General features: G+C 57.0%; 1 protein-coding gene across 1 annotated transcript in view; it reads right to left on the bottom strand.

Annotated features, from left to right (window-relative positions):
* Positions 1-752: 752 nt before the first annotated feature.
* CELSR3 (cadherin EGF LAG seven-pass G-type receptor 3) overlaps positions 753-24961 on the bottom strand; it is a 31004-nt gene continuing 6795 nt past the window's right edge. Inside the window, exons 2-35 of the mRNA XM_066195229.1 lie at positions 22822-23454; positions 21059-21281; positions 20570-20685; positions 20103-20191; positions 19533-19690; positions 19180-19343; positions 18585-18710; positions 18251-18420; positions 17828-18013; positions 17575-17685; positions 17145-17313; positions 16749-16890; positions 16444-16564; positions 15950-16133; positions 15761-15862; positions 13390-13484; positions 12460-12669; positions 11832-12015; positions 11202-11351; positions 10725-10905; positions 10281-10448; positions 9751-9877; positions 9355-9561; positions 9073-9247; positions 8453-8565; positions 8076-8155; positions 7320-7446; positions 6566-6679; positions 6291-6427; positions 6093-6199; positions 5293-5466; positions 4951-5151; positions 3694-4771; positions 753-3059 (exon numbers count right to left, since the gene is read on the bottom strand). Coding sequence (XP_066051326.1) covers positions 3032-3059; positions 3694-4771; positions 4951-5151; positions 5293-5466; positions 6093-6199; positions 6291-6427; positions 6566-6679; positions 7320-7446; positions 8076-8155; positions 8453-8565; positions 9073-9247; positions 9355-9561; positions 9751-9877; positions 10281-10448; positions 10725-10905; positions 11202-11351; positions 11832-12015; positions 12460-12669; positions 13390-13484; positions 15761-15862; positions 15950-16133; positions 16444-16564; positions 16749-16890; positions 17145-17313; positions 17575-17685; positions 17828-18013; positions 18251-18420; positions 18585-18710; positions 19180-19343; positions 19533-19690; positions 20103-20191; positions 20570-20685; positions 21059-21281; positions 22822-23454 — 6350 coding nt within the window. The 3' untranslated portion in view covers positions 753-3031. The remainder of the gene's footprint in view (positions 3060-3693; positions 4772-4950; positions 5152-5292; positions 5467-6092; positions 6200-6290; positions 6428-6565; positions 6680-7319; positions 7447-8075; positions 8156-8452; positions 8566-9072; positions 9248-9354; positions 9562-9750; positions 9878-10280; positions 10449-10724; positions 10906-11201; positions 11352-11831; positions 12016-12459; positions 12670-13389; positions 13485-15760; positions 15863-15949; positions 16134-16443; positions 16565-16748; positions 16891-17144; positions 17314-17574; positions 17686-17827; positions 18014-18250; positions 18421-18584; positions 18711-19179; positions 19344-19532; positions 19691-20102; positions 20192-20569; positions 20686-21058; positions 21282-22821; positions 23455-24961) is intronic.

Below are 24961 nucleotides of genomic sequence, written 5' to 3'. Positions count from 1 at the left end.
CCTGCACCCCAGGCTGGTCACTCTGCCTGTGGCCCCCCCTTGCCACTCCAGGCCCCCACCAGCTCTCCCCGGCCCTCACCCCCCAGCCAGCCTCTGGAAGGGCTGCAGGACAGCTGCTGGCACTGCCAGTGTGATTCCTGAAGGCTGCCCTGAACTCAGCCCCCAGCAGCTCAGGTGACAGAGCCCGTAAGGGACAGTGGGGTAACAACTGATGGTGACCCTTGCTCAGGGCGCTGAGGATCAGTGCTGCTCTTTGCTCACATGCTATCTCCTCTTCAGCAAAAGGGGAGGGATGGAGGGCACCAGGATCACACTCAGCCTCCCCTCCCCACACTTCCTTCTTGCTGGCAGCCAGCTTGACGCTGCTGAGGTCATGCTGCCTTTGGAAATTGGATCTTCTTCCCTTAGCCTAGGTCAGGGAGGCGGTGCTGGCGCTGCCAGGCACGAGCCCCACAGTTCACCACAGCCAGTGTGGCACTGCAGCCCTGCCAGCCAGGCCTGGAGCCACTGCACACCACCACAGCCAGTTCCATCTCTGGGCGAATCTGCCTGGACACATCGCAGTTCAATCACTTCACTTGAAGTCCCCATCCCCTGGTCACCTTGCTCCAGGCCACAGTCACTCCCAGGCAGCCTAGGAACTGGCTGTGAGCTCCTGCTCAATCCCCCTCCCAACGTCATCACCTCAGGTGCTGCATTCACAGCCCCAGCCATGGATCCCCAGCAGAGGGAGAGACGGCACAGAGGCCAGCACCATTTTATAGACTTTTATTTCCAAATCTGGCACTTCCATTGTACACTTTTACACAGCCAAAAGGGGGGGTGTGGGCATCTCCCCACTCCCTGCCAACAGAATCAGGAGACAGAGAAAGGACAAAAACCGCCCACCAAATCCCCCAAAGGAAAAAATCCAAACTCAAGGAGGATGCTCCCCAGAGCCCAGGTCACAGCACTACAATCAGGAACCAAGCTGTAGACTGGTCTGCAAGAAGCAGATTACTGCTTCTTGACTGGCCCAGCTCTGCAGGGATGGCCACCAGTTCTGCAGGGATGGCCATCAGCACTGCTGCTCTCTTCTTTTTGGCACTTGACACTTGCTCTCCATTTGGCAGCAGCACAAAGAGCCCCATGCCCAACTTGGCAGAAACATGGGCCCTACAGCGCAGCAGGGACAGGATCCCAGGACTCTGGTGCTGGCACTGCACAGCCGGAGAGAAACTTGTAAACGAGCTTGTTTCCAAAGGCAAAGATGGGCAGCATGGAGGTGCCTGGCTGCTCCCAGCATGTGGGGCCAGCAGGCTTTCCCTCTGCACACTGGTCCCAAATGGCATGTAAACATGTCAGCAGGCCTTTCTCTCCTCATCCCTGGGAAAAGGACGATAGTGAGCCTGCCTCATCAGGGCTGTGCTGGGGACCCAGAGCACCCCCAGTCACCAGCCCTTCTGTTCCCTCCATACTCTCCCCACTGACTCGTGGAGGCAGCCAAGAGGCCTTGGCCTCCCTAGAGGCATGAGGACAGCAGCACGAGTCCTCTCCTGTAAACATGTCAGGCTGGGCTACAGTAAGATGCCACGGCAGTGTGGTAGTAAAGCAGTAAAGAGCACATGGTCACACAGCCCTGAGAATACCATGGGGGTGGAAAGGGAACATGCTGGCCCAGCTGAGGCAAATGTCCTGGCCTGAGGCTGGGCTAGGCACAGAGGGATGCCACCTCCCAGCACAGCCAGGGGTCAGGCCCCAGCCTGAGCAGAGATGCCATCTAGGTAGCCTGGATTTCCAGAGAGGGCAAAGTGCTGTTCATCTCTCAGAATTCAGGCCACTCAGAGCTGGGGTCCTCTGCTACTCAGGGGAGAGCAGGTGTACACAGAGCCCCCAGGGAACCAGCTAGATAGAACTTTTGTGGGCAATGGTGGACCCTGAAACTGGAGCCACATCATGCTCCTGTGGATGTTAGTCCTCTGCAGAGGTAGGATTGGCTCTGGGAAAAGCCAAGCCTGCTGCTAAGCAGGGCAAGGGCCGTCCAGCTCCTTTACCAGACCCACAAACCAACAGAGGTTTGTTCTGTAACATGCAGGTTAAAGAGCACAACACCCACTGGATAAAAACACACCGCTCACTTGCTGAGCTGAGGAAACCAGCACTGATAAGAGTTGGACCATCCTGGTACAGGGCAGGACTGCACAGCAGACCTTGTCTCCTTCTCAGCAGGTTCCTGGTGTCGAATTTGCTGCCCCATTCACATGTGCTCTCGCTGGCACACAGCCCCAGCTCACAGACAGGGGCAGCCCCAAGAGGTGGTCCCATGGCAGGGCAGAGGGAAGCCTGGCTGCAGGGAGCTGAGGGACACCAGGCAGGAAGGTGGCACCGAGATGTTTGGAGCTGCACAGTGGGAGGGCCGGGGGGAAACAGGGCCGACTGCCCTGCAGTGGGGATGGGACAAAGCAGTGCCAGCAAAGCCTTAAGGACTGCCTGGCACTGATTTTCCAGTCCACTGGGATTGTGGTTTTAGTAGCCCCAGGAAAACTGGCAAGGGGCTGTTGGTGAAACAAATGCTCCAGGTCCTGGGAACAGACCATCCGTAAAAATAACCATAGAAATTTTTCTTCTCTCTGATTACAAAGATACAAAAGGATAGAAAACCCTCCCTTGCCCCCATATCCTAGGCTCCATTTCTGTCCCCCTGCCACGGCCCACCCTTCACACACACAGAGGCACACCCCACACACAAACAGCTTGCAGAGAAAGAGCTTGGTCCCAGGGCATCGGAGATGCCACCCTCACCCAGTACTACCTGTCACACCAGGCAGGTGATGGAGAGCATGGTGGCAGCTCAGAGCCTGGAGGCTCCTGGCAGTGGGTGGTGTGGGCTGCTGGCCCCTCAGCCCACAGGGTAGGGGAAAGCAGGGTTGGTTTTGGGCCACTGACAAGCATCAGTTCTGGCCCCTGCTCCATGGGGATACCAAACCTCAGCTGGAAGTGCCTGGCGAAGGGCCCTGCTTCTTCCGTCTCTCTTGTGGACAGTTTCAGCCCCTCAGGAATGGCCATCGTTTCTCATTATTCTTCTCAGAGGAAAGAAAAACAGTGTTAAGCCATGGCATCTCTCCTGGGCTCCAGCATCCTTTCCCCACTATGCCAGATGGGGACAGGGCAGAAAAGCTCTCCTGTGTCAAGGCAGGAACAACTGTCTCTGAGTCCCTGAGATTAGGGAAGAGGGAAGGAGGGACAGGGTGGGGTGGAGTGGGAGCAGTACCAGCAGGGAGCAGAGCTAGGGGGAAAGAAGTGACACACTGGAACAGGGTGCCTGGGGAGAAATCTGGCTGGGGAAGGCAGGGCTTCCTTAGGAATTTGGCTTCCTCCTCTCCAACCAGCCTAGCTGCACAGAGCATCTTTCCTCATGGCCTTCCCAAAGGCCACAAGCAAGGGCCATCATCTCTTGGGCAGAGAGGACAGGCTCACATACACAGAGGTTTCTGCTTTTGCTGCACTACAACCATCTGGAGCTGTCACACCTGAGGCTTCTCCCTGCTCAGTCACTATTCAGGACCAGGAGACACCTGCCACTCACCCGGGGAGCTCACCCTTACACAGCCCGCTCCCTCCAAACTAAACCCCTTTGGGAAGAAGCCAGGCAGGTGGACAATGCACAAGATCAACTGAACAAGATCTGGCTGAGGAAGGAAGGAACACACTTACTCTGAGTCTGGTGACAGCTCTGAAATGCTGTGGGACGTGGCAGAGTGAGGTGTTGAGGGACACACTGCAGAGGGCGTTGAGGTCTGCATGGCAGAGGGGGTGGCGGTGGTCTGGGGGCCTGAAGGTGTGCTGGAAGATTGCACTGAGGACAGGATGGAGGAGTTAAAAGAAGCAAGGATGGAAGAAAGTATATCTAACTGTTCAGTGGAAGGATGTTGGCTGGGAATGGCCTCCAGGTTCTCCCTAGAATGCTGTCTCCTTGACAGTGGTTCTAGGCTTTCCCTAGACAGCTGCCTCCGAGAGAGATTCCCCAGGTTGTCCTGCGAGGGCTGCCTGCTAGGCACTGTGTCCAGAGGCTCTCTGGAATTAGATCTTCTGGACAGGAAGTCCAGCTGCTCCCTTGAAGCTTGTCTAGCTGATGCTAGCAGGTCCCTTGAAGGCTGTTTTCTAGAAAGCAAATCCAATTGCTCTCGAGAAGTATCTCGACTTGGCAACATGTCTATTCGGTCTCTGGACACTTGCCTACTTGGCAATGTGTTTAGCCACTCTCTAGAGACTTCTCCCACTGGCCCACAGTCTAGCCGCTCTCTTGATCCAAATCTGCAGGGTAAAGAGTCAAGGCAGTCTCTGGAGCCCTGCCTCCGGGGCAGCGTGTTCCCATGATCTCTCTGACTGGGCCTAGCAGCAAGTAGATCCAAGTTTTCCCTAGATGCATGTCTGCTTGGGATACTTTCCAGGTGTTCAGTAGACCCATGCCTGCTGGGGATAGTGTCCAGCTCCTCTCTGGACCCATGCCGACTGGGCACAGCTTCCATGCACTCTCCTGAGTTGTGCCTGCTCAGCTGCTCCCGGGACATCTGTCTCCTCATCAGCATGTCAAGGCGCTCCCGGGACGAGTACCGGCTGGCTGGCTGTGACAGGCTGCCGGCCCCAGAGTAGATCCTGCCATAGGAGGCAGCGGGGACAGCCCTGTGACCCAGAGTGGATGTCTTGTACCACGTCAGCTCGTTGGGCATTCTGCCAACAGATGGCAAGCCCTGGAGGGTCGGAGGGTACTGGAGGCGGTTCTTCAAAATCCCTGCACCGGACAGAAAGAGAAGTCAAATGTTTGCACAACAGCAAGAAGAGCAGGAAAACCAGGGAGATTAGCCATGCCTCCCCAAGGGCATGGCCACACAGATCTGATGCTGAGCTTTCAGTGTCATGTCAACCTGAGACAGGCAAGGCCACCCTTGTCCGCTTGCTCTAGATTGTTACCTTTTCTCTGCCGTTGGGTCTGGTTGAGGGAGTTCTCATCCCCACTGGTCAAAGCCAGGTCTGGCTGATTATTGTTGGCTGCATCCTTATTGATGTCAAATCCCAGTTTCCGCTCGGAGCCCCACTTCTGCAGGGAGCAGGGGTGAACCTCACACTCGCCCACAGTTGGCCAGTATGACATGAGGTCATTGCCATCCACATCTGATGAAGGACACAGCAAACCAGGCCCCAAAGAAGAGGGAGAGAATACTTCCATGAGCAGCAATTGAGCCACTACAAGACATGGCTTGACCCCCAGGGAGCTGAGCTCATTCTTTTCCCTGCCAGAACCCCGGGACTTGCCTTTGGGAGTGGTGTTGGCAGGGTTAGTGAGGAGGCGTTCGCTGTGTGCCGCCCGCTTGAGCTGTCGCTGGAAGCGGCCCCGCAGGCGTACATTCTCCTCGCTCTCTGAGGACGGGATGGAGAGGCTGCGCTCTTCATCCAGAGACAGGTCACTGTCTGAGTCTGAGTCCTGGTCTGTAGGAACATGGGGTGTCGGGGAGACATTTGGAATAAAGGTGGGAGAGGTTCCTGCTGACAGTACCAGGAAGGCAGAACCACCTTAGGCTGACCATACTTGTGAGAGTGCCTTACCCCTTGTTGCCCCTCCCTCAGCAGCAGCCTGTGCCAGCTCCCCGTGCCCTATCACCAGGTACCTGTGAGAGGAGCCCAGCTTCATCTCATTGCACCTTCCTGCAAGGCAGCTGCAAATAGCCCTAAGATCCCCTCTGCCTCTTCTTCCAGGTTGAGCAGACCCACGTCCCTTAGCCTCTGCTTGCCTGTCCCACACCCCAGTCCCAGCTAGTCTAGCTCCAGTGAGTCAAATGTCTGTGCTGCACTGGACAGCCCAGTGTCCCCAGAGATCCCACAACAGCCAAAGTCCCCTCTGTTGCCTCCCCCATTTCTACCCCCTTGGGGACTGGCTATGCTCTTCGCCATCTGTCCAGGAGGAGGCTGTGCTAAATGTCACAATGGCTGCCTCTCTCTCCTATCTACCATGTGTTTGGAAGTTGCAGCTGAACATGGAATGGAAGATGCAACAATACAGCCAGAGCCTGCACCAGGAAGAACTTCCCAAACCCAGGAACAGGGCTGAGCCTTACCTCCCCCAGCATCACGGTGGAACATTGCCATGTCGATGTCCGTGGGGCCGGTGTGAGCCAACAGGCTGTGATCCAGGGCTGAGCCCTGACGTGCTGCCACATTGTCTCTGAAAGAGAGGAGGCTCAAACTGTCACAGTGGCAGGAGCGTCCGGCTCTGCCCAGGCACTACTGGCCGCCAGAACCCTGCTGCTCCCTACCTGAGGTAAGCTCGCTGGCTGGAGTGGGTGCGGGCAGAGCGCACGCTGCTCACTGAGGACACTGTGGAGGCCCCCAGGGTGATGCGGATGAGCCCGCTCTCCTCAAACAGTGCTGTGTTGTTGTAGGCGTTGGGGCCCTGGGGAGCAGGGAGAGGGCATGTGCCCTGTTAAGGAGTTGCCACGGCAGCCCAGGGAGAGTGGGGATATCCCTGTCAGCTCTTGTCCCAGACATGCAGCTGGAGGCCAGCACCCAGGGACGCCCTGCTCTCACCCACCTGTGTGCTCCTTGTGGCCTCCTCACTCTGCCCCTTCTTGTTGAGGCAGGCCAGCTTCCACGCTGCCCGCACCTCCTCATTCAGTACACAGAACAGGACCAGCACTGCCAGGCCCTGTGGGGAGAGATGCCATGAGAAGCAGCCCTTCATTGCCAGCTGACCTGCTTGCCCACAATGCCAGCAGCAGGACAGTCCCTGGCTCCTCCAGAGTCCAGTGTGGCCACTGGACTGGGATGCACCGAAAATCCCTCAATACCAATGAGAGCCAACACCCATAGCAGCCATGGATGAGGGAGGAACGGGTGGGGTGTCCACTTGTCTGGCAGTGGCCAAAGAGCAAATGGCAGGGCCCCCTACAGCAACATCAGCCCCAGTGGTAGGAGAAGGTTGGCAGGGTGCTGCCATGGATCATATTTTGGGTGTCCAACACCTCTGTCAAATTCTCTTACTCTGCCCTCTCAGGACATGGAAGCGCCTTCCCTCCAGATGGTACTTGCTATCCCTTGGACGTTACCTCTGAACCAAATGCCTTGCAGCCACCTCCTGCTCTGTGTGACTGCTCACCACAGGCACAGCAGCAAGGAGTGGCAGGAGTCATTCAATGCCACAGAGGTGGCAGCAGAAGGGACAAAGAGCTCAGTGACAAGTTGGGAGCTCAGCACAGGGCACCCACTCTCCACAGATGGCCGTGGTGACCACGTGGATGCTTTCCTGGGCTGACCCGTGCCCACCCCAGCAGAGGCCAGGCAGTTACCTGGAGGCTGCAGAGGACAGTGTAGAAGTAGTGGAAAGCCAGGACACTGTTGTTGACAGCCAAGAGGCCAAAGAGCCAGGTAGTGCTAATAACTAGAAGCAGAACAAAGGAGCTCCGTAACGTCATGCTGGAGAGAGAGAGACAGACAGGGACATAGACACACACTGAGAGGTTAGAGTATACTATTAATCTGCAGTCTAGTGCTCACGAAGATCCAGAGGGGAAAGCTCCTGCAGAGACCTCCCTGCTGCACCCTGCACTGCACGCACATCCCTACACAGTGGCCCAGCTCCCCCTGACTCCCAGGCCTTCCCTTCTGGATCACATATAGCAACACAGGGGCCCAAATGACACAGGTCATTTCGAGCCACATAGAGCTCAGCCATGCTCCAGGGCTGGCTCAGGAGGGAATGGGGAAAGGTCTCAGGAGCATGTAGAGGAGGAAGCAGCAGGTGCTCATACTGACAAGGGCTGAATGCTGAATCCAAGCAGACACAAGAGGTGGCTGTGAGGGCAGGTGGTGAAAGGGGACCAGTTGGGAGGTCAGTGTGGAGATGGCGACATAGGAACAAGAAAGGATAAAGTTTAGGAAGGGTTAATGTGGCTGGCAGGTATGGGAGAGGAGAGTGGCTGCAAGGCTGACACTGATGCACAGAAGGGCCCTCTGAGATGGTAGAAGGAGGAGGATGGTCACTGAAAATGCTACAAACCACTAGCTGCCAGAGCACTGCTGGGAGTTTGGCCACTAATACTCACAGAACCGATTTCTTCTTGGTCTCCTTTTGGCCTGGGGAACAGGACATCTTGGCCACAAGCAGGAACATGACCCCATTCATCTGAAAGCGTTGGCACTGATTAGAAGCTGTGCCAAGGGCTGACTCTGACCTAACCTCCCCAGTGCAGACTCCAGGTTCACCAGGCCCTGCAAACATACCCTCCTTTCCCCTTCATGCCTGAGCCGTGGCCTCCCCCAGGTTTGGCTAGAGTGAGGAGGGACAAGAAGAGGACCTCTGACTGAGGGAGAGGGACACAGAGAATGGGACAGGCAGTGGGCAGCCAAGGAGGGGCAAGTGCCCACGGTGCAGAGAAGGGAGGCAGGAGAGGGTTGTGGGTTAAACAGGACAGGGTTTTACCACAATGACGACAGTAATGGGGCCTGCAAAGCTCCAGACCAGCTTATCATGAATGGAAATCCAGCAGAAGTCAGGGTTCCCGTAGCCCTCAGGATCCAGGCCAACAGCCAGCCCTGCAGGAGGAAGGGAGAGGTCAGGTCTAGACCCAGAAGCCTTGGACTTGTCCAAAGCATGTCAATCCCACGCCAACACAGTCAGCAGTGAAGGGGCTTTCTCCCTGTTCCTTGCCCTGTGCATAGGCTTCCCCATCACAGGCGGAAGGGGTCGGGACTTTGAGACTCAGCAACAGGGACTTTATTTCATTTTCCACAGGTGTCCCTGACACAGCCCAGTCCGGGAGGCATTCTCTGCCAGCAAGAGGTGACCCAAGTATGGAGGCTTGGGAAACCAAGAGACTTCAATTAGAAGACCTGAGGGGATGTGCTGAGAAATTACTTCTCCTTAGGAGGCAAGATGACAGCCCCTGATACATGGTCCCCTGACCACCACAGCACTGCTGGCCATGGCAAGCCCACCCTCAGCTCTCCGCACTGGATGGGCTGGGCAACATGAGGTAGTCAGGAGACTGCTGGAAGCAGCATGGCTGGTTTGGGCACAGCTGTGGCACAAGCAGCTCTTACCAGTGATGATGGCAGGCACTCCCCAGCCTATGGCATAGTAGAAGCGCATGGCCCCGAAGTTGACGTTGCGGGCTTCAGTCTGCATGCGGTAGATGTGGAGGCCCTGGACGAAGAGCCAGGCGAAGGTAGAGAGGAAGAAGCAATGGAGGAGGATGGCAATCACAGTGCAGAGAAACTGGGGAGACAAAAGTGACTTAGAGATGGTCCCACTGTACCAATGCTAACGGCATCATCCACACCTCACCCTCACCCCCATGGGCAAGCTTGTTGAAGCCCACAGACCTGGTTCTCAGTGCGGTTGATACCCAGGAGAAAGAGCAGCTCAGAGAAGAAGAGGGTGACTGATATATTGGAGTGGATGCCACGTGTGTTGGACTTGAGGCCTTTGAGGCAGGTCAGAAAGGAGAAGGTCAGCAGCAGAGACACCAAGGAGAGAGACACCAAGGAATAGGTGACAATTGCCAATGTCTCCAGATCACCTTCCAGTTGCTGCAGCAGCAGAGAACCAAAGGCAAATAGCAGTGTTAGGGGCAAAAACAGGAAACATGTGGAACTCTCAGATTGTATTTGTGTCCCACAAGAAATTTTTTGCCTGCCCCCAGGACATTTTCTGCCTGTGCTGGGACCCAGCTGCTAACAGTCCCCACCATCACCCACAGTCCCACAGGCTGAGGTTACCTCTCGGTGTGAGCTGTCCATCAAAACCCCAAAGGTGCCAAACTGGGAGCACTGGCAGTGGACATGGGTGGTGTTTCGGTACACAAGCTCGCAGTCCCTAGCTGTCCAGAAGCCAGAGGGGTTGGTCCTACAGCCACCAAAAAGCAGAGTGCACTTAGGAGAAAAGACACACAAATGCATGTGGGGAGCAGGAACCACAGAGAAGAGGGGTGACTGACAGGGCTCTTCTGCCAGCAGATACAACTGCACTCCTGAAGCTGAAATACTGGAGCCAGAGTGTGGACATGGCACTGAGGGAAATGGGTTAGTGGTGGACTTGGCAGTGCTGGGTTAATGGTTGGACTCAATAATCTTAAAGGTCCTTTCCAAATGAAATGGTTTTATGACCCTGCTGTGTCCTTCCAGAAGAAACAAATCCCATGGGAGAGGCTGGAAATCTCCACATCCCAGTGTTGCTCAGGTAAACCTGGGGAACAAGGAGGCATGTGGGGAAAGCAGCTCAGAGAGTAGCCTGGTCATGCTCAACTCACAGGTTGGAGTGGTTCCACTGGACACAGAGAGGTTTGCTCCTGTTGGCTGTCTCCAGCAGGTAAAATTCCAGCACAAGAGGGGTGTCCAGGGGTCCTTGCAGGAAGGTGTGATTGCTGAACACAGACACACTCACAATGGGGGAGTTCATCACCGGATTCTTGGGGAGCCTGCAAGGAGCAACAGAGCTTTACCATCGCTATCACTGTGTCTGGCAGCTGCAGACCCCCAGAGACTTCTCAGGTGTCCTGCTCTGACATCTCAGAAGGAAGAGCTCTGCCAGTCTACAACATGGGGCTGGGAAATGTGGCACAGAGCAGCACCAAGGCCGGGAATCAAACTCTTGCCATTGCAGACAGACTTGGCAACTGCCAGAGGCAACAGAACAGAGTCCAGCTGGCCCCTGTCCACTGGTGCTTGTGGGGGCAAAGGGGAGGAGGATGTACCTGACGCTGCGGCGATCCACTTGGTAGCGTGCAGGCAGCAGCCCCCCAAGGGTGCGGTACATGATGAGGATGACCACAGTGAGAGTAGGCTCAGGCTCTGGCAGTGCCTGCTTCGGGGAGGAGTTCTCCACAGTGTAGTTCCCTTCACCCCCAGCCAGCGTAGGCACTGCTGTGGGGACAGCTGGGGCACACAAGGGGGTGATGAGAACACACACACACGCACACACGCACGTGAGTACATGCTGCTCTGAAGACAATTTGCAAGGCCATCAGGAGCCTTTGGGATGTGGTGAAGTGTAAAGCTCAGGCTCTCAGGGTTGGCTCTTGGACCTCTGACAGAGCCATGTCTCAGTAGTGTATATGCAAACTAAACGGCTTTTAAAGGTCCATTCCAACCCAAACCTTCCTATGATTCTACATCTTTCCTGCCAGCTGTACCCGCTCCTGTTGTTTCTTGAGTGATGCTCACATGCTCACCTTCAGCCTTCGCAGGGCTCAGCACCGACAGTGGCAGCACAACGTGGGTGTGGGGGTCCCAGGCGGGCTGGCCTCGGAAGAGGCTGCTGTGGTAGCGAGGATAACGCCGGCGGATGTGGGAGTGGTTCTCCATGCGATCAATGCTCAGCACTGCGGAGGAGCAAGGCAGTGAGAATCAGCTCTAGGATGGACACCCGGAGAGCAACTGTGCTCCAGGGCACCCCAGGATTCCTGTCCCTGGCAAAGAGACCGTATGAGCCACAGGCTGGGTTGGGGCTATGACCTTAATTTGGGCATGACACAAAATCTCAGTACCCACTGTGCTCCTTCCCAGCCCAGATCCTTTCTTTGCCATAGGGCAGACTACTCCTGCCACCAAGGGCAGCTACTTTTTCACTAGAAACTGGAAAGGAACTGGGAGCAGGCAGCACACTCCTGGCTCTGCTAGCTCTTGAAGGTCAGCTAGTCCAGGCTGGGATCGGACCAGGACATTTCTCACAAATGCCTCCCCATGTTTGAGAGAGCCATGAAGGACATTACATGCACACTCCCTGAGATGCAGTGAGGTGAGAAGGGAACAAGGTGTGATGGCAGAGTGTCGCTGCACCACCCCAGCCAGCTCCTACTCACTGATGTTGGGGGTGATGACACCAACAGGGTTGAGGTAGGTGAGTTTCATGTTGCTGGCCAGTGTGCCTGAGTAGTCCCGCAGCTGCTCCATGAGGCTGGCGCTGCCGTGCTCTCCATGTGGCAGCATGGCCCAGTGCTCCCGGTTCTCAGGTGCCAGCACAGAGCTGCCTGCGTGCAGCAGATTCTGAATGGGAGAGACATGAGGACAGAGGGTGAGCATGGCCTTTGGGCCTCTCCTGACCACCCCCAGACTGCAGCACTGTGCTCTCAGCACAAGGGCTCTGGGAAGAGAGGTACATTCTACTATGATGGGCCTCCACCCTCAATTCTCATCAACCAGTGCCCTATGGAGACATTGTTCCTGCACCTTTGCCATGGGGCCCTGCCACCAGCAGTAAGGCCACCCTTTCTGTTCCCAGGCTGAGCAAACCCAGTTCTCTGCCTTTCCTCAACCACTCTTTGCTCCAGCCCTGACCACACAGGTCTTTGTTCCCACACTGCTGGTGCGGACTGAGGAGCCCAGTGCTTCTCATAGGGTCCCACCAAATCCTCAATCCCCTCAGAAACACAGGGTGGCTGCTAAGAGAAGCAGCAACAGAAGCCACTCTGATCTGGGGGAAGGACTCACCTCGTTGAAGTGGGCGTCCTGTGTGGCTGTCAGGCCAAAGCCCCGCTGCTGGCTCTCGAAGGCCATGAGCCGGGACAGCAGGCGGAAAGCAATGTGCACATCGTTGCCAAAGTAGTGGTCCATGTGGTCTGTCACAGCCCGGAGCCGGTGCGCCAGCTTCTTGGCTTCAATCGTGTTGAGCTCAGTCTTGTTCCTCTCCAAACCCTCCAGCTGTCAATGGGAAGAAAAGAGAGGGTTAAACAACTCAGCAGGTTCCTTACCAGGAGACTGGGATGCTGCAGGCCCTGCTGGACACAGAGATTATTTTTGAAGCCATGGCAGAAGCTATGGACACTCACAGTGGTGGTCACTAGGAGAGGGAGAACATCTGGCAGACAACCAGCCTCCAGCAAGACACTAGGGTCTGCACTGGCCCGGCTAACCCAGTGCTACACTCAACAGAGGCCAAGGAGATGAAAGGACAGGGCAAGGCCCTGGCAATACTTCCCTGGAAACTCTCCTGGCTTCAGTTTCAATTCAGCCAAGATGACATGTAAGGGTTGAATACACTTGCCTGGATATTTCAAAGGGATTTGTCCCTGGCAAAATGGGGGGGGGGGGAAGAGGTCTCATGGAGCAGACATCCCACCAGCTTCAAACCACTCAGCCCTGCTCAGGGTTATTTATTTTCCCCTCAAATACTCTGGCAGGACTCAAGTCATTTCTGAGGGGGACACAGATTAAAAGAGGTCATATGAACTTAAGCTCAGATCACTGCTCCCACAGGAGGGATTTGGGGGAAGGAGATGAGAACAGAAAGGCACTGAGCACTGTGACAATGCCCTCTCGTACTCCAGGCACCCCTGGAGAGCTGAGTGCTTTGAATTCTGGCTGTGAGCCCTTGTTCAGAGGGCTCCTGTTCTGTCAGGGCTGCAGAACTGAGAGGATTACCAGCACGGACAGCTCCTTGAAGGCAGGTGAAGTGCAGTTGAAGAGATCTGGCTCCAGCCACCCCTTCTCCTCATCACAGTGTCTGATGGCTGCACCTAAAACAAGGAGGAAGGGCTTGCTGGAAATTCAGTGTAAGAGACATAGCTGCCCTGCTGCATCCTCCCAGCAGGGATCCTCTGCACCAGCTAATCCCAAAGAGTGGCACTCACAAATGATGGGGAGGGCTTGTAACACCCCAGGGCCATGGTCCTATTTTGCACCAGTGCAACCCATTCTACTCTTGGTTTCTACTCAGCAAGCTGCTGCCATCCCCTCCCTCCAGGAGCTGGGTGTCTATGTGTGCTTTGGGCCTGCATCACACCAGGTGCCACCACACAGGATTGCAAAAAGGATTGACTTGGCAGGACCCAGGCTGGAAAAGCCCAAGGGGACATGACTGTGTCCGTAGGCACATCTAACCCCAAGCTACAGAAGCCCAAGCAGCTCCAAGCATCCCCCAGCTGACAGCCTGCAATGCTTGCTGAGGTCCTGCTCTCTCTACAGGGCAAAACCACCCCAAGAACACAACAGCCCTGCTGTTGGGCTGGAAAACCAGCCCCTGAGATGAGCCCCTTCAGCCAAGGGGGATGGAGGAGTGGGACGATGGACCCCAGTGTGGAGGATCCAGCAATGTGGGTTCAGTATCTAGCCCCCAGCCCCTGGTTGGAGCCCAAGCACCTGAGTACAGCAAGGGAGTTTCCAAGACTGGATGGGATGAGATGCTGACCACCACCAAAAAAGCTGCTAAAGGCAACATGAAGAAAAGTGTTCTCAGCTGGGTGTGCCACCACAAACACTTTGAGCAGGAGAAACCAGGCAACCTCAGTGTACCCAGCAGGACTGTGGAGCAGGTTCTCCTGGGGACAGCATCAGGGCACAGGAGCCCACCCAGGTGCCTATGGCTGGGAGAGGATAGCAGGGGAGGGCAGGGAGAGGAAGCTTAGAGCAGACTCCAGTTGTTGCTCAGAAAAGCCCCAGGGACAAGCGCACCCCCTTCCACCACCTCCAGCTCCTAGCAGTCCTTCCAGCCACCCTTCTCCCAGCTGCAGAAGCACAGGGACGAGTGCCATTGCAGCAGGGAGCAGGAAGAACAAAAGTTTCCATACTGATGGCATTCCCCTTGCCCAGAACAGAGATTGACTCAGATGCAGATCTGGGCAGAATCTGACCCCCAGGACCCTGTGCCTTCCCCTGCCAGCCGGGCAAAAGGATGCAGGACCTTGTGCTGTGCCTGCCCATCAGTTCCTGCTCCCATGCTACCACCCCCCACTCAAACAGTTTCCCCTTCTTTCACCCCACAGCCACTCCTCCCTGGTCTCACCACCCATTGTTCACCACCAGCTCCTTCCCTGCCCAGCCTAAGCAAGTGCCATCCAGGAGAGGCAGCATCCATCCCAGCTGGCAAGCAGAGCACAGACCTGCCCAGAACCAACACTGCAGGCTCAGCACAGAGGGTGGCAAGGGCTGCGTGCAGCTGCAGCTGGGCTTGTGCTGGTTAGCAAGCTGAGAGCAGGGAACACTGTGTAGGAGCAGTGAGACCAGGCAAAGCATTGGGAAGACCCTTGGCAGCTCCAGAAGCAGTGGGGAAAGCGCAGGGGTGTGCAGGGTGTCAGGCAGGGAGCAGGGAGGGAAAGCTGTGTGGTGCAGCCGTTACAGCACAGGGGGAAGGAGACGGGAACAACCTTACCTGCACCCCTCAAGCCTGTGCACGGAGGGCGAGAGAACCGGGGAGAGAAGCGACAACAGTTAGGAGCTGAACCTGCCTCCTCCGGGGGCGAACGGCTGGGGAAGGACAGGGTTTGTATTGTCCCCTGGAGCTCGCACTGCCCTACACTCCCAGACACCCTGCTGACACCTCTTCTGTCACAGAGGACAGCTTTGCCTCCTCCAGCTCAGGATGCTGACTCCTACCCAACATTCACGTGACAGCACATTGTGCCCCGCTTCCCTTGCAGGGCACACGGGGATGGGGCTGGCGGAGCCACAGGAAGGCACTGGGGGTGCTGTGCCAGGCCTGACCTCAGCCTCAAGCCTGGTGAACCCAAAAGCAGCAGGAAGAAGATGGGGACCAAGACTGAGGGAACAGCACAGCCCCGTGGCTGAGTGATGGGTCTTACACTCCATAGCTTTTACCCAACCCCAGTCCTATGGCCAGCACCCTTTGCTCTCTGCTCTTCCCCAGGCTGTGGCATTTTGTCTTCCAACTTCCTTCTCCCAAACTTCGAGCCCAGCTGAATGGAACTGGGGTAGTGCAAGAACAGAGTGATATTGTCAGGGCTGCTACAGGACAGCCAGGCTGCCCCCTCCCCTCTCCATCACGTCTTCCACTCACCCAAGGAGCCTTTGGGACACAGCACTGCAGCCGAGAAGCCAAACTTGGTCTGGGGCCACCACACACCTGCCTTCAGGCTTTTGGGGCAGCCGTCATAGAGCACTGTGGAGACACAACTGGTCACAGGGCCAGGCCACTGACACCAAGCCCCATGGCACCAGCTGCCCACACTCCTGTGCCCACACTCACCCTCGCAGCCGCTGGGCGTCACCTCGGCAAAAGGGCTGTCACAGCTGTTGCACTGGCGGCCAATGACCCCGGGCCGGCAGTGGCACCGGCCAGTCTCCCTGTCACAGGAGCGCGAGGTGGAGCCCACGGGGTAGCAGTCACAGGGCAGGCAGGTGTCACTGCCTCTGGGGCGGTAGTGGAAGTCCTGGGAGGAGATGGGGGCAGTCATCAGAGAGCCCACTGGGACAGCAGCACAGGCTGGCCGGGGAGCCTCTGGAGCCAGAGAAGGTCAAGGCTTCCTGATTTTCAAGCACCCCACTGCCCCCACCATCACCATGCTGGGCCAGGAAGGCTGTACAGAGGAGCTGAGCAGGGATCCAGCCCAGATTTGGGCACACAAAGCAGGGCCTGGGCAACTGCCAGGCCTTTGTGGGGGGACAAGGAACAGAATCAAGAACAAGCAGGGTTTCAGACAAGCCATGGTGCATGTCCCCATTGGCAGAGCCGCCCCTCACCTTGCAGTGGCACTGCCCATTGGTTTTATTGCAGTCGGGGTCAAAGCCCTTGTTCACATCACAGTTACAGGGCCCACAGGTGGGATTTCCCCACCAGCCCTTCGGACACTGCTGGTCTATCCTAGGGAGAGAAATACCTTTGATATTACAACAACCAAATTCCCCAGGCCTTGTTCTGCCACCAGTCCAACTGCTCAGCAGCTCCAAGGAGGAAGATGGCACTAAGAAGTCCCTGGTTACATATCCAGGATGAGAGACCAGCATGGAGCCAGGCCCAAAGGCCATGGTCCTGCCCTATATCTCACCTGTGCTCACAGTACTGCCCAAAGAAGTTCCCACTGCACTCGCACACGTAGCCCAGGCGTGAGCCTGGCTTGCGGCGACACACCGACTTGTTCTTGCAGGGGTTGAGGTGACACACGTCCACACAGTCCCCTCCGTAGTACCCTGAGGTGTGGACAGAGACTACCATGAAAAGCAAATACCTTCTCCCTGAGAGGTGCTGGAGTACCAAGGAGCGAATTCAGGGGGCTCAGGAGGGATTATGCCCTCCAGAAAAACAGATTAGTGTCTGACAGGGGTGTGACTTGCCCAAGGCATGGACAGGAAAGCAGTCACACGCCAGGAGGGAGTCACAGGGAGAGAGGAGAAGATAAGCAGGCACAGAGAGCAGAGGAGTGGCAGGGTGCTGGAGGTCCTACCTGGCTGGCAGACACAGGAGTAGCTCTGCCACTCATCCTTGCAGATGCTGTTGGCTGGGCAGGGGTTGGAGTCGCAGGGGCTTGGTACACTGCAGCCAGCCTCCACCCGCAGGGCATGACTGGGTTTGGGCAGCACGATCCCGGTGATGCTGCCACCCAGTCGCACACCCTGCAGTGCAGGTGACAAACTCACAGTGAAGCTAGGACAGACATATGAGGCTCCAGTTCTCCTGCCTTCCACAAACCCCCAGCAGCAGCCACTCCCCATCCTCCCTATGTAACACTACCCCATGGCACCTCAGAGCCTTGAATGCCCAGAGGGAGAGTGACACCAGCAGGATGGATGCTGGCAGCAGTTGCTAGACTTGTGTTTCCAACTCTCCATGTAAACAGATCTGCTGAAAAGGAAGGCTCAGAGCAATGGACTCACCTGTATGCAGCCCCTCAGCCCATTCTGCACCTCGCCAGATCCCAGGACTCCCCCCACATGCAGGTGTTTCACCTTCAGGCCATGCAGTTCATTTCCCACAACCACCGTGTCCTGCAGAAGGGAATAACATGAGGCAATGGGCAGCAGCCCTGTCCCAGCTCTCTCAGGGGGTGCAGAGGCACAGCTCCGCCTGTGTTTGCCAAGCATCCCCCACAGTTCCTGTCCTGGTGCCAGGGTCTTAAGCAGCACCTACCTGGTAGAGCCCAAAGTCCAGGGTGAGGGTGATGACATAGCGTGACTCTCGCCCACTGTGGACGTCCCGCAGCTCCAGCTGGAGGTCATGCCATTTCCCATCACTAAGCTGCAGCTGGTCCAGGATGAGGCTGGTGCTGCGCCCTGAACCCCTGCTCACCATGAAGGAGAGCAGACCTCCAGCCAGCTGCAGAAAGGGAACAACACCACCAGCAGTGAGCGAAGACCTCATCAACTCTGGCTGCTTCCAGCCTACCCTCCATCAAAGCATGGGGAGGGAAACCCAGCCCTGCTAAATGCCTCTCCCCTCAACTACCCTCTGCTTGGGATGGAGCCAGCATGGAGAACAAGGTCCCCATGCTCTCCTGGGGCAGACAGCAGCAGAGGCTGGGCCATGGTGCTGTGGTTGAGGCCATGGCTATACCTGGCAGAGCAGGGTGGTGTACTGGCCTGCGTGGGCCTGCAGAAGCACCCCATCCTGCTGGCGCGTCCGAAACGCCAGCCCCAGGTACCATGGCACCGAGATCTTCACATCTGCCTTGAAGTCCCAGGTCAGGACACTGTTGCCCTGAAAATAGTGGGCATGGTGCATGGCTGGAAAGGAAAGTGGAGGTGAGGAGAAGGGAAGGGCACTCCACAGGGAGCACTAGATGCAGGGACAGCAGAGTTAGTTCATCTCACATGGATCCATTACTCTGCTTCCACAACAACCCCAGCACAGCCTTGCACACCGTGCCCAGCAGTGTCCACTCACTCACCATGGCGGCAGTCTTTGCCCCCAAAGCCAACAGGACAGAGGCAGGAGTAGGTCCCCCAGCTGACAGAGCAGGTGCCACCATTCTTGCAGGGGCTGGAGTCACAGAACGCGTGCTTGGCATGACAACCTGGAGGTATCAGTCACTTGTATCAGCCTCAACCAGTTCACCACCTCCTCCCAGCCCACATGGAAAGGCACCCCTGCCTGCTAGCCTTTTCCTTTTTCCCCACTGGCAGAGGGGCAAGTCCTGCTGCTCAGTGTCTCCACACAGACCCTGCCTGCTCAGGGATGAGGGTTAAGGCTGTTGGTGCTCCTTATGCCAGAACAAAGATACTGTAAAGCTGGATTGATGATCAAGCCACTCCCAGGTCAGCCAGCTGAGCAGGCTCTGCATTGGGGATCAGGGGACATTTCCAGAACATTAGCTGAGGTGGGCATTGGATCATTTAGGGGGACCTGAAGGTCTTGTTCTCCAGTGAGAATCTGCTCAGGCCCAGCTGTGGTGCCACGATGCTGTTACAGCCCAGCAGCACTGCTGTGTGAGAAGGAGAAGCCATTCCCTGGGCAGGGGCTGGCAGGAGCAGAGGCACTGGTACCTGCAGCAGTTCCGTTGTTGGCAATGTAGGAGGCCAGGTCGATGCGTTTGCTGTCGATGAACAGATCTCTCATGCATCCCACAAAGTCCCGGTGAGTGATGGGGAAGTTTTCTGGCAGGTTGGGGACCCCTCCAAGGAGCAAGGGACCTGTGAGGTCCAGGGACCTGCAGGATCAGAAGCCCAGGGCTTTAAGTGGTACAGTGACCTCACACTAGGCCAGCCGGCTCCCCCAGTGCACAGGGCTGGGAAGCAGACATCCTCAGGGACAGGCACACACAGCCGAGGTCTGGATGCGAAGGCCTGGCTCCTCAGGGAACCACCTCTCCTCACCACAGCAGTTCCAAGGAACTCACTTTTTCGAGCTGGTCTGCACACCTTCTGCAGCACAGGAATAGTTTCCAATCTCACTGCCAAACTGCAGGGCCACCGAAGCATCACATTCATCTATTGTCAAGATGGCCACTTTGTCCTTGGAGGGGCCCTGCACCACCCCCAGGGTGCTGACCTTGGGCTGAAAGCAAATGAAGGGTGTCAGCAGCACACATGCCCCAGACCCAAGCACCCAAGGGTTCAGACAACAGCAAGGAAAGGCCTGAGCATGGCCCAGGCTCAGCTGTGCTCCTGGAGGTGTGAACAATGCAGGAAGGAAACCTCCAGCCGAGCCCAGCAAGCAGCACCAGAGAGGGACATGGGCAAGGACACTGCATGGAGCACATCCCTGCAGCCTCCAAGTGAGGTCCTGAGTGTCAGTCTGTCCCTGTATCCAGCTGTCTGTTCCACTGCATCCATCCCTAAGGGCTGAAAACCTCCTCTACCTTCTCTCCAGAGTCCCTGCCGTGTGACAGAGCCAGAGAACAGGAGACCCAGAGCCACTTGTGGCGAGAGAGAGCCATGCGTGTTGGGGACAGCTGGGGCACACGTACCTTGTTGTAGTAGCGGAGCTGCAGCGTGTGCCACTGCCCATCACTCACACCCCCCGGCAGGTAGGGGCTCACTACAGTGCTGGACTCTCCTGAGGAGACAGGGATGATGGCACGCTGAGGGAAGCCAGACAGCCTTCAGATGTTCCCACCCTTCCTAAGGCACCAAACCCACTGTGCTACTGATGGACTTGTGAAGCTCATAGAGACACAACAGGACAGAATAGCAGCAGAGACACCAAAAGGGTTTGTCCTGGTTTGTGCTCACAAACTGCACTCTTAAGCCCAGGGAGAGTCCTAATACATAGAGCTCATCCCCTGTGCTGTCCACTGAAGCTCACCAACACTTCTTAACCCTGCTTCCCTTAGCACAGGTTCCATCCAGGGCAGCACTCTTCTCTCCCCACTCAGCACAGGCCTTCTCACAGCCCCCATGACACAAATCCCACAACAGGCAGGGCCAAGTGTACCTGTGGAGTATTTCAGCTGGATCTGCCCCTGGATGATCTCCACTGCCAGGAAGTCATGCCTCTCATTCAAACGCCCATTGTAAAGCAGGAGGCCGCCGGGCTCCACGGTGCTGAACCTGGGGCAGGGTAGGAAGAAGGAGGGCAGGATGTGTGCAAGGAGCACGTGGAGACCCTCTTTCTGTGCACCAGCATCCCAGCACAGGGACACTAAGACCTGAGCACGGGGACCTGGTATGGAGGCAGAGAGCCGGCAGCAGCAAAGAACAGAGGCACAGCAGGAATGGATGAGCTGATGCCAGTGCAGATTCAGAGCCCTTTGGCTAAAGATGCCAGGGCAGCCCCATGGGGAAGCAAAGCCAGTAACACAGGGATCTGGAGAGCATTAGGCAGTCCTTGGATTGGCCCAGTGTGCCGTGCATAAAGAGCCACCAGAGCAGGGCCAGGTGAACCAAGGACGCTGGTGTGCAATGGAGGAAAGAGAGAACTCACGAGAGGGCAAGGGTGAGGTGGAAGCGCTGGCGCAGGCCCCGGAACATGATGAAGGAGCGTGGCGGGAAGGAGCGTGTGGACACCTCGCAGAAGGGCATCTCGAAGCCGCCCGCTGGGCACTGGCAGCGGAAGCCGCCGTCGGCGCTGTTGGTGCAGGTGCCCCCGTTGCGGCAGACGCCGGGCACGCACCGCCCCGCGCGGCTGTCCACTTCACAGTTCTCGCCTGCACAAACAAGGCCACGGGCTTGGGACGTGTACCCGGCAGCCACCCATGTGCTCCTTGTCTTGGGAATGCAGACCTCAGCCTGGATTCAGGACAGGGCAGCTGAGGGGAAGGAGTCTGTGGTGCAGCTGAGGGCCAGTGAAGGATACGACACCCAAGAGTTACCCAAGTGTTCCCCACAGTAGCCAGTGAGCTAGCAACCACAGCCAGCCCGGCACAAGCCACTGGGCTGGATGTGATGCCAGGTCCTGCTGAAGGGGCAACTTTGGATCCAGTACAGCATGGGAAAGTGACAGGAGGGCACTGGCCACAGCTGGGCTGCAAGTCCTAAGAATAGAGAAGCAAGCCAGGGAAGTCCTGGTAATGCTGAGAGCGCCTCCTGGGGCCCTGCCCCCCCACAAACCTGGGACAGGCATCTCAGTTCTGACTCTGGGGTGTGGGGACAGCCCAGTGCCACTTAGCTCCTGTTAATAGCTATAGAAGTATCACCCATGGCACCGGGAGCTTCCAAACACTGCATGCAAGTGGGAGCAACATGGGGAACAACGAAAACCCTGGCACCTTGCTGGCATGGGTAACATGGATGCCCCACACCACCCTAACAGTGCGGTCCAGGGCATCTGTCAGGCCATTTTCCCGTGCTAGCTATCCCCGCAGAACCCAAGGAACTACTCAGCTGAAGTCCTACACCCAGGCCCTGCTCCCTTTACTTGCTCTGTGATACACATGGAGGATGAGGAGACAGCTTGAAGTGACAGGCAAATGAGCTCATTAACCCTTCTACTAATGGCTGTTCACGCTTCAAATGCCAGAGGTTAATTACCACTGACTCTGCTTATCTCACCAGGAGCCACCTACAGAAGAGCTCCAGGCAGCCATCTGCTGCCACGCTCCCTCCAGGCAGCGAGAGCAAGGCAGGGGATCCCTCCTCAGTAGCCAGAGGCCACCTCCCCTCACCCCCCAGTTGCCAGTTCTCCACAGCCTGTTGCGAACTTGTGGCAACAAGACATTGTCTGGACTGTGAACTCCCCTGCCAGCCCCCCCAGCTAGGACCAGATCTGCCTGGTGGGGCACCTAGGCCCAGCCTCTCCTTCTGTTCCGGGTGGGTTGCAGCTTAGCCACTGCACATGGGGCCCGTGTGGCTCCACACCTCTCCCAGACCAGCTGAAGACTGGCACAGCCTGAAACCAGCAGACGGCCCCAGAGCCCATCACCCTCCTAGCATGGCGCACAGCCCAGAAACCTCCAGTGCCCCAGTCTAGCATAGTCTAGCTTAGTCCTCCTGCTCTGTAGGAAGGGGTGGAAAGTGATGGCCAGAGTCCCCAAGAGTCCTGCATGCCAACTCCCTACAAAACAGATTTCTATGGCAACCTCAGCCCTGCACATGCAGCACCATGGAAACACAGAGCTGGGAGCAGAGATGGACCTCTGCAGGCACAGAGAGGCTCTGACACCCACCGCCCTGGTGGGAAGAGCACCCGCCAGGGTGACAGCAATGCCAGGGGCGCCACCCACCCTCCCCCAGGGCCCCAGCACCCACCGCTGAAGTGCTGGCGGCAAACGCAGGTGTATCCCCCCTCCTTGCGGGTGCAGATCCCCCCATTCAGGCAGGGGTTGGAGTAGCACAGGTTGATCTCCGTCTCGCAGTAGTCCCCGGTGAAGCCCTGGGGACAGCGGCACCGCAGGCCGGCGATGGGGTGGATGGGCCGAAAGAGGGTGGAGTGAGAGGCGATGAAGGGGGCGGAGCTGTCGAACTTGAGGACGGAGATGCACTTCATGTAGTTCTGGCAGGGCTCCCGCAGGCACACGTTGTCGTCGAAGGGCAGCACCTCCAGCATGGAGGTGCCCGTCAGCACCATGCGCTTCATGTACAGCTGCTCCTGCAGCTCCTCCGAGCTGAAGTAGCGCCTGCCCCATGGTGCCAGGGCTGAGAAACTGACATTGAGTACCGTGCCACCCACGTCTGTGTCGTTCTGGATGTTGAAGATGAAGATGTCCTCCTTGGGTGTTGCAAGCACAGTGGCCACTCCTTCCAGAAAGGTGGAGAGCAGCGGGGAGAGGAACCGCTCCTGCCACATGTTCTCCAGCCGCACCGTAATGCTGTTGGCCAGCATGTCCTCCGTGATGATGATGACCCGCAGGACGCACTGAGCTGTCACGCTGTGGATCCCGTCTGTTAGAGGGAACAGGAACACACTGCAGGTCTCTGCCTGCTGCTTGGAGGGTCTCCTCCCTCCCAGGGCAGAGCCCTGCACCCCAGTGTAGCCCCCAGGAGGACAGTCCTTGGTAAGGAAGCTTGGAGCCACAGCCCCAGAGGCTAGCAGGGGGCCACCTGGGATGGAGGGGAAGTGGCCGGTGTGGCTGCGACTTCTACCCCCCATCAGGCTCTCCACTGAAAGAACTCTCAGGTTTTCTCCTTGTCCTGGATCTCAGCAGCAAACAGCTCTCAGGAACAAAGGTGCTCAGGAACAGAAGGAAGTCCCAGCAGGAGGTTTGGCAAACACAGGAGCTGATGCCAGGGCCTGGGGTGTTTTGCTTCCCTGCTGTGCCCTGTCTGCCTTCCCCATGCTGCCTTTTCCTGTGCTCGCTCCTGCCATTTCCTTCCTCTCTCCTCCAGGCTCTCCCAAGCTTTTGTGCTGGTTTCCCTGCTTCCCCCCTTCTCACCATCTGCTCTGCATCTCTTCCTCTCTCAACCCATCTCTGGTTTGTTTAATTCTCTTTAATCTCTATTTTCCTTGGAAACAAACTCCTTCCCTTTGGGATGCCACACCACATGAGCAATCTCCCAAGCAGGAGCAGAGGAGCACGCAGGGACACTCGAAGCATGCCTGCCTGCCCTCTCCCAGACCTTGGCCAGCAGCAGCAGCTCACCCAGTTCACATCAGGTGCACTCCCAGCCAGTGGCTCAGGCTGCAAGGGGCACAGGCAGCACAGCAAAGCCCAGATGGGCAATGGTGCAGCTTCCACCCTGGCAGACCTGTGATCATGGGCCCCTGGCTCACCTACTCAACTCCCAGGGACACAATGGATCCTGATACCCCAGGATACTCCAGACACCCCTGCTAGCAGCTTTGGCCAGGGCAACCATCTGGGAGAAGCCTGTCTGCTGATCCCCAGGAGGATGCCTCCTATCACCTGGTCCCCTCCTTCTGGGCCTCCAGCACAGGCTCCAGCAGGCAGACCCGGACTTCAGCACGGCAAGACAAGACTGTGCCAACCTTGGCGGCCCCAGAAATGCTCGATGGGGCTCATCAAGACCCTTACTGCTCTTGAAATGAAGCAATCCATCTTCCAGCCCATTGCTAGCACCCCAACACTGGTGCCCCATGGGCATTAGCAGCACACAGCTGTCACCTGTTGTTCCCATCTCCCACCCCACATTCACCTGAGAGCCTCAAACCCCCACATTTCCTTGGAAAACTGGCTCTCCATCATCATACCAAGACAAGAGTTACATTAGCACATCACAACAGTGACTCCCATGACTAATCCTGGATCCCAAGCCTTGCTGTAACCTCCCCTACGTGCTTCACCTCCTCCAACCCAGTGCAAGAGGCACGAGGAGCACCAGGATTCCAGGCACCCCAGTCAGTCCCATCCCTGATGAGGATCAGGTGTGCAAATGCCAGCCACTCGTCCCTCATCCGTGCCCCAGCCCCAAGCCTCTCGTACAAAGCTGC

This window comes from Chamaea fasciata, unplaced genomic scaffold, assembly GCF_029207755.1.
Source record: "Chamaea fasciata isolate MVZ Bird 193981 ecotype frontalis unplaced genomic scaffold, bChaFas1.0.hap1 SCAF_13, whole genome shotgun sequence".
Taxonomy (NCBI): domain Eukaryota; kingdom Metazoa; phylum Chordata; class Aves; order Passeriformes; family Sylviidae; genus Chamaea; species Chamaea fasciata.
Note: the sequence above shows the minus strand (reverse complement) of the source record. Positions and strands in the feature narration are given on the sequence as shown.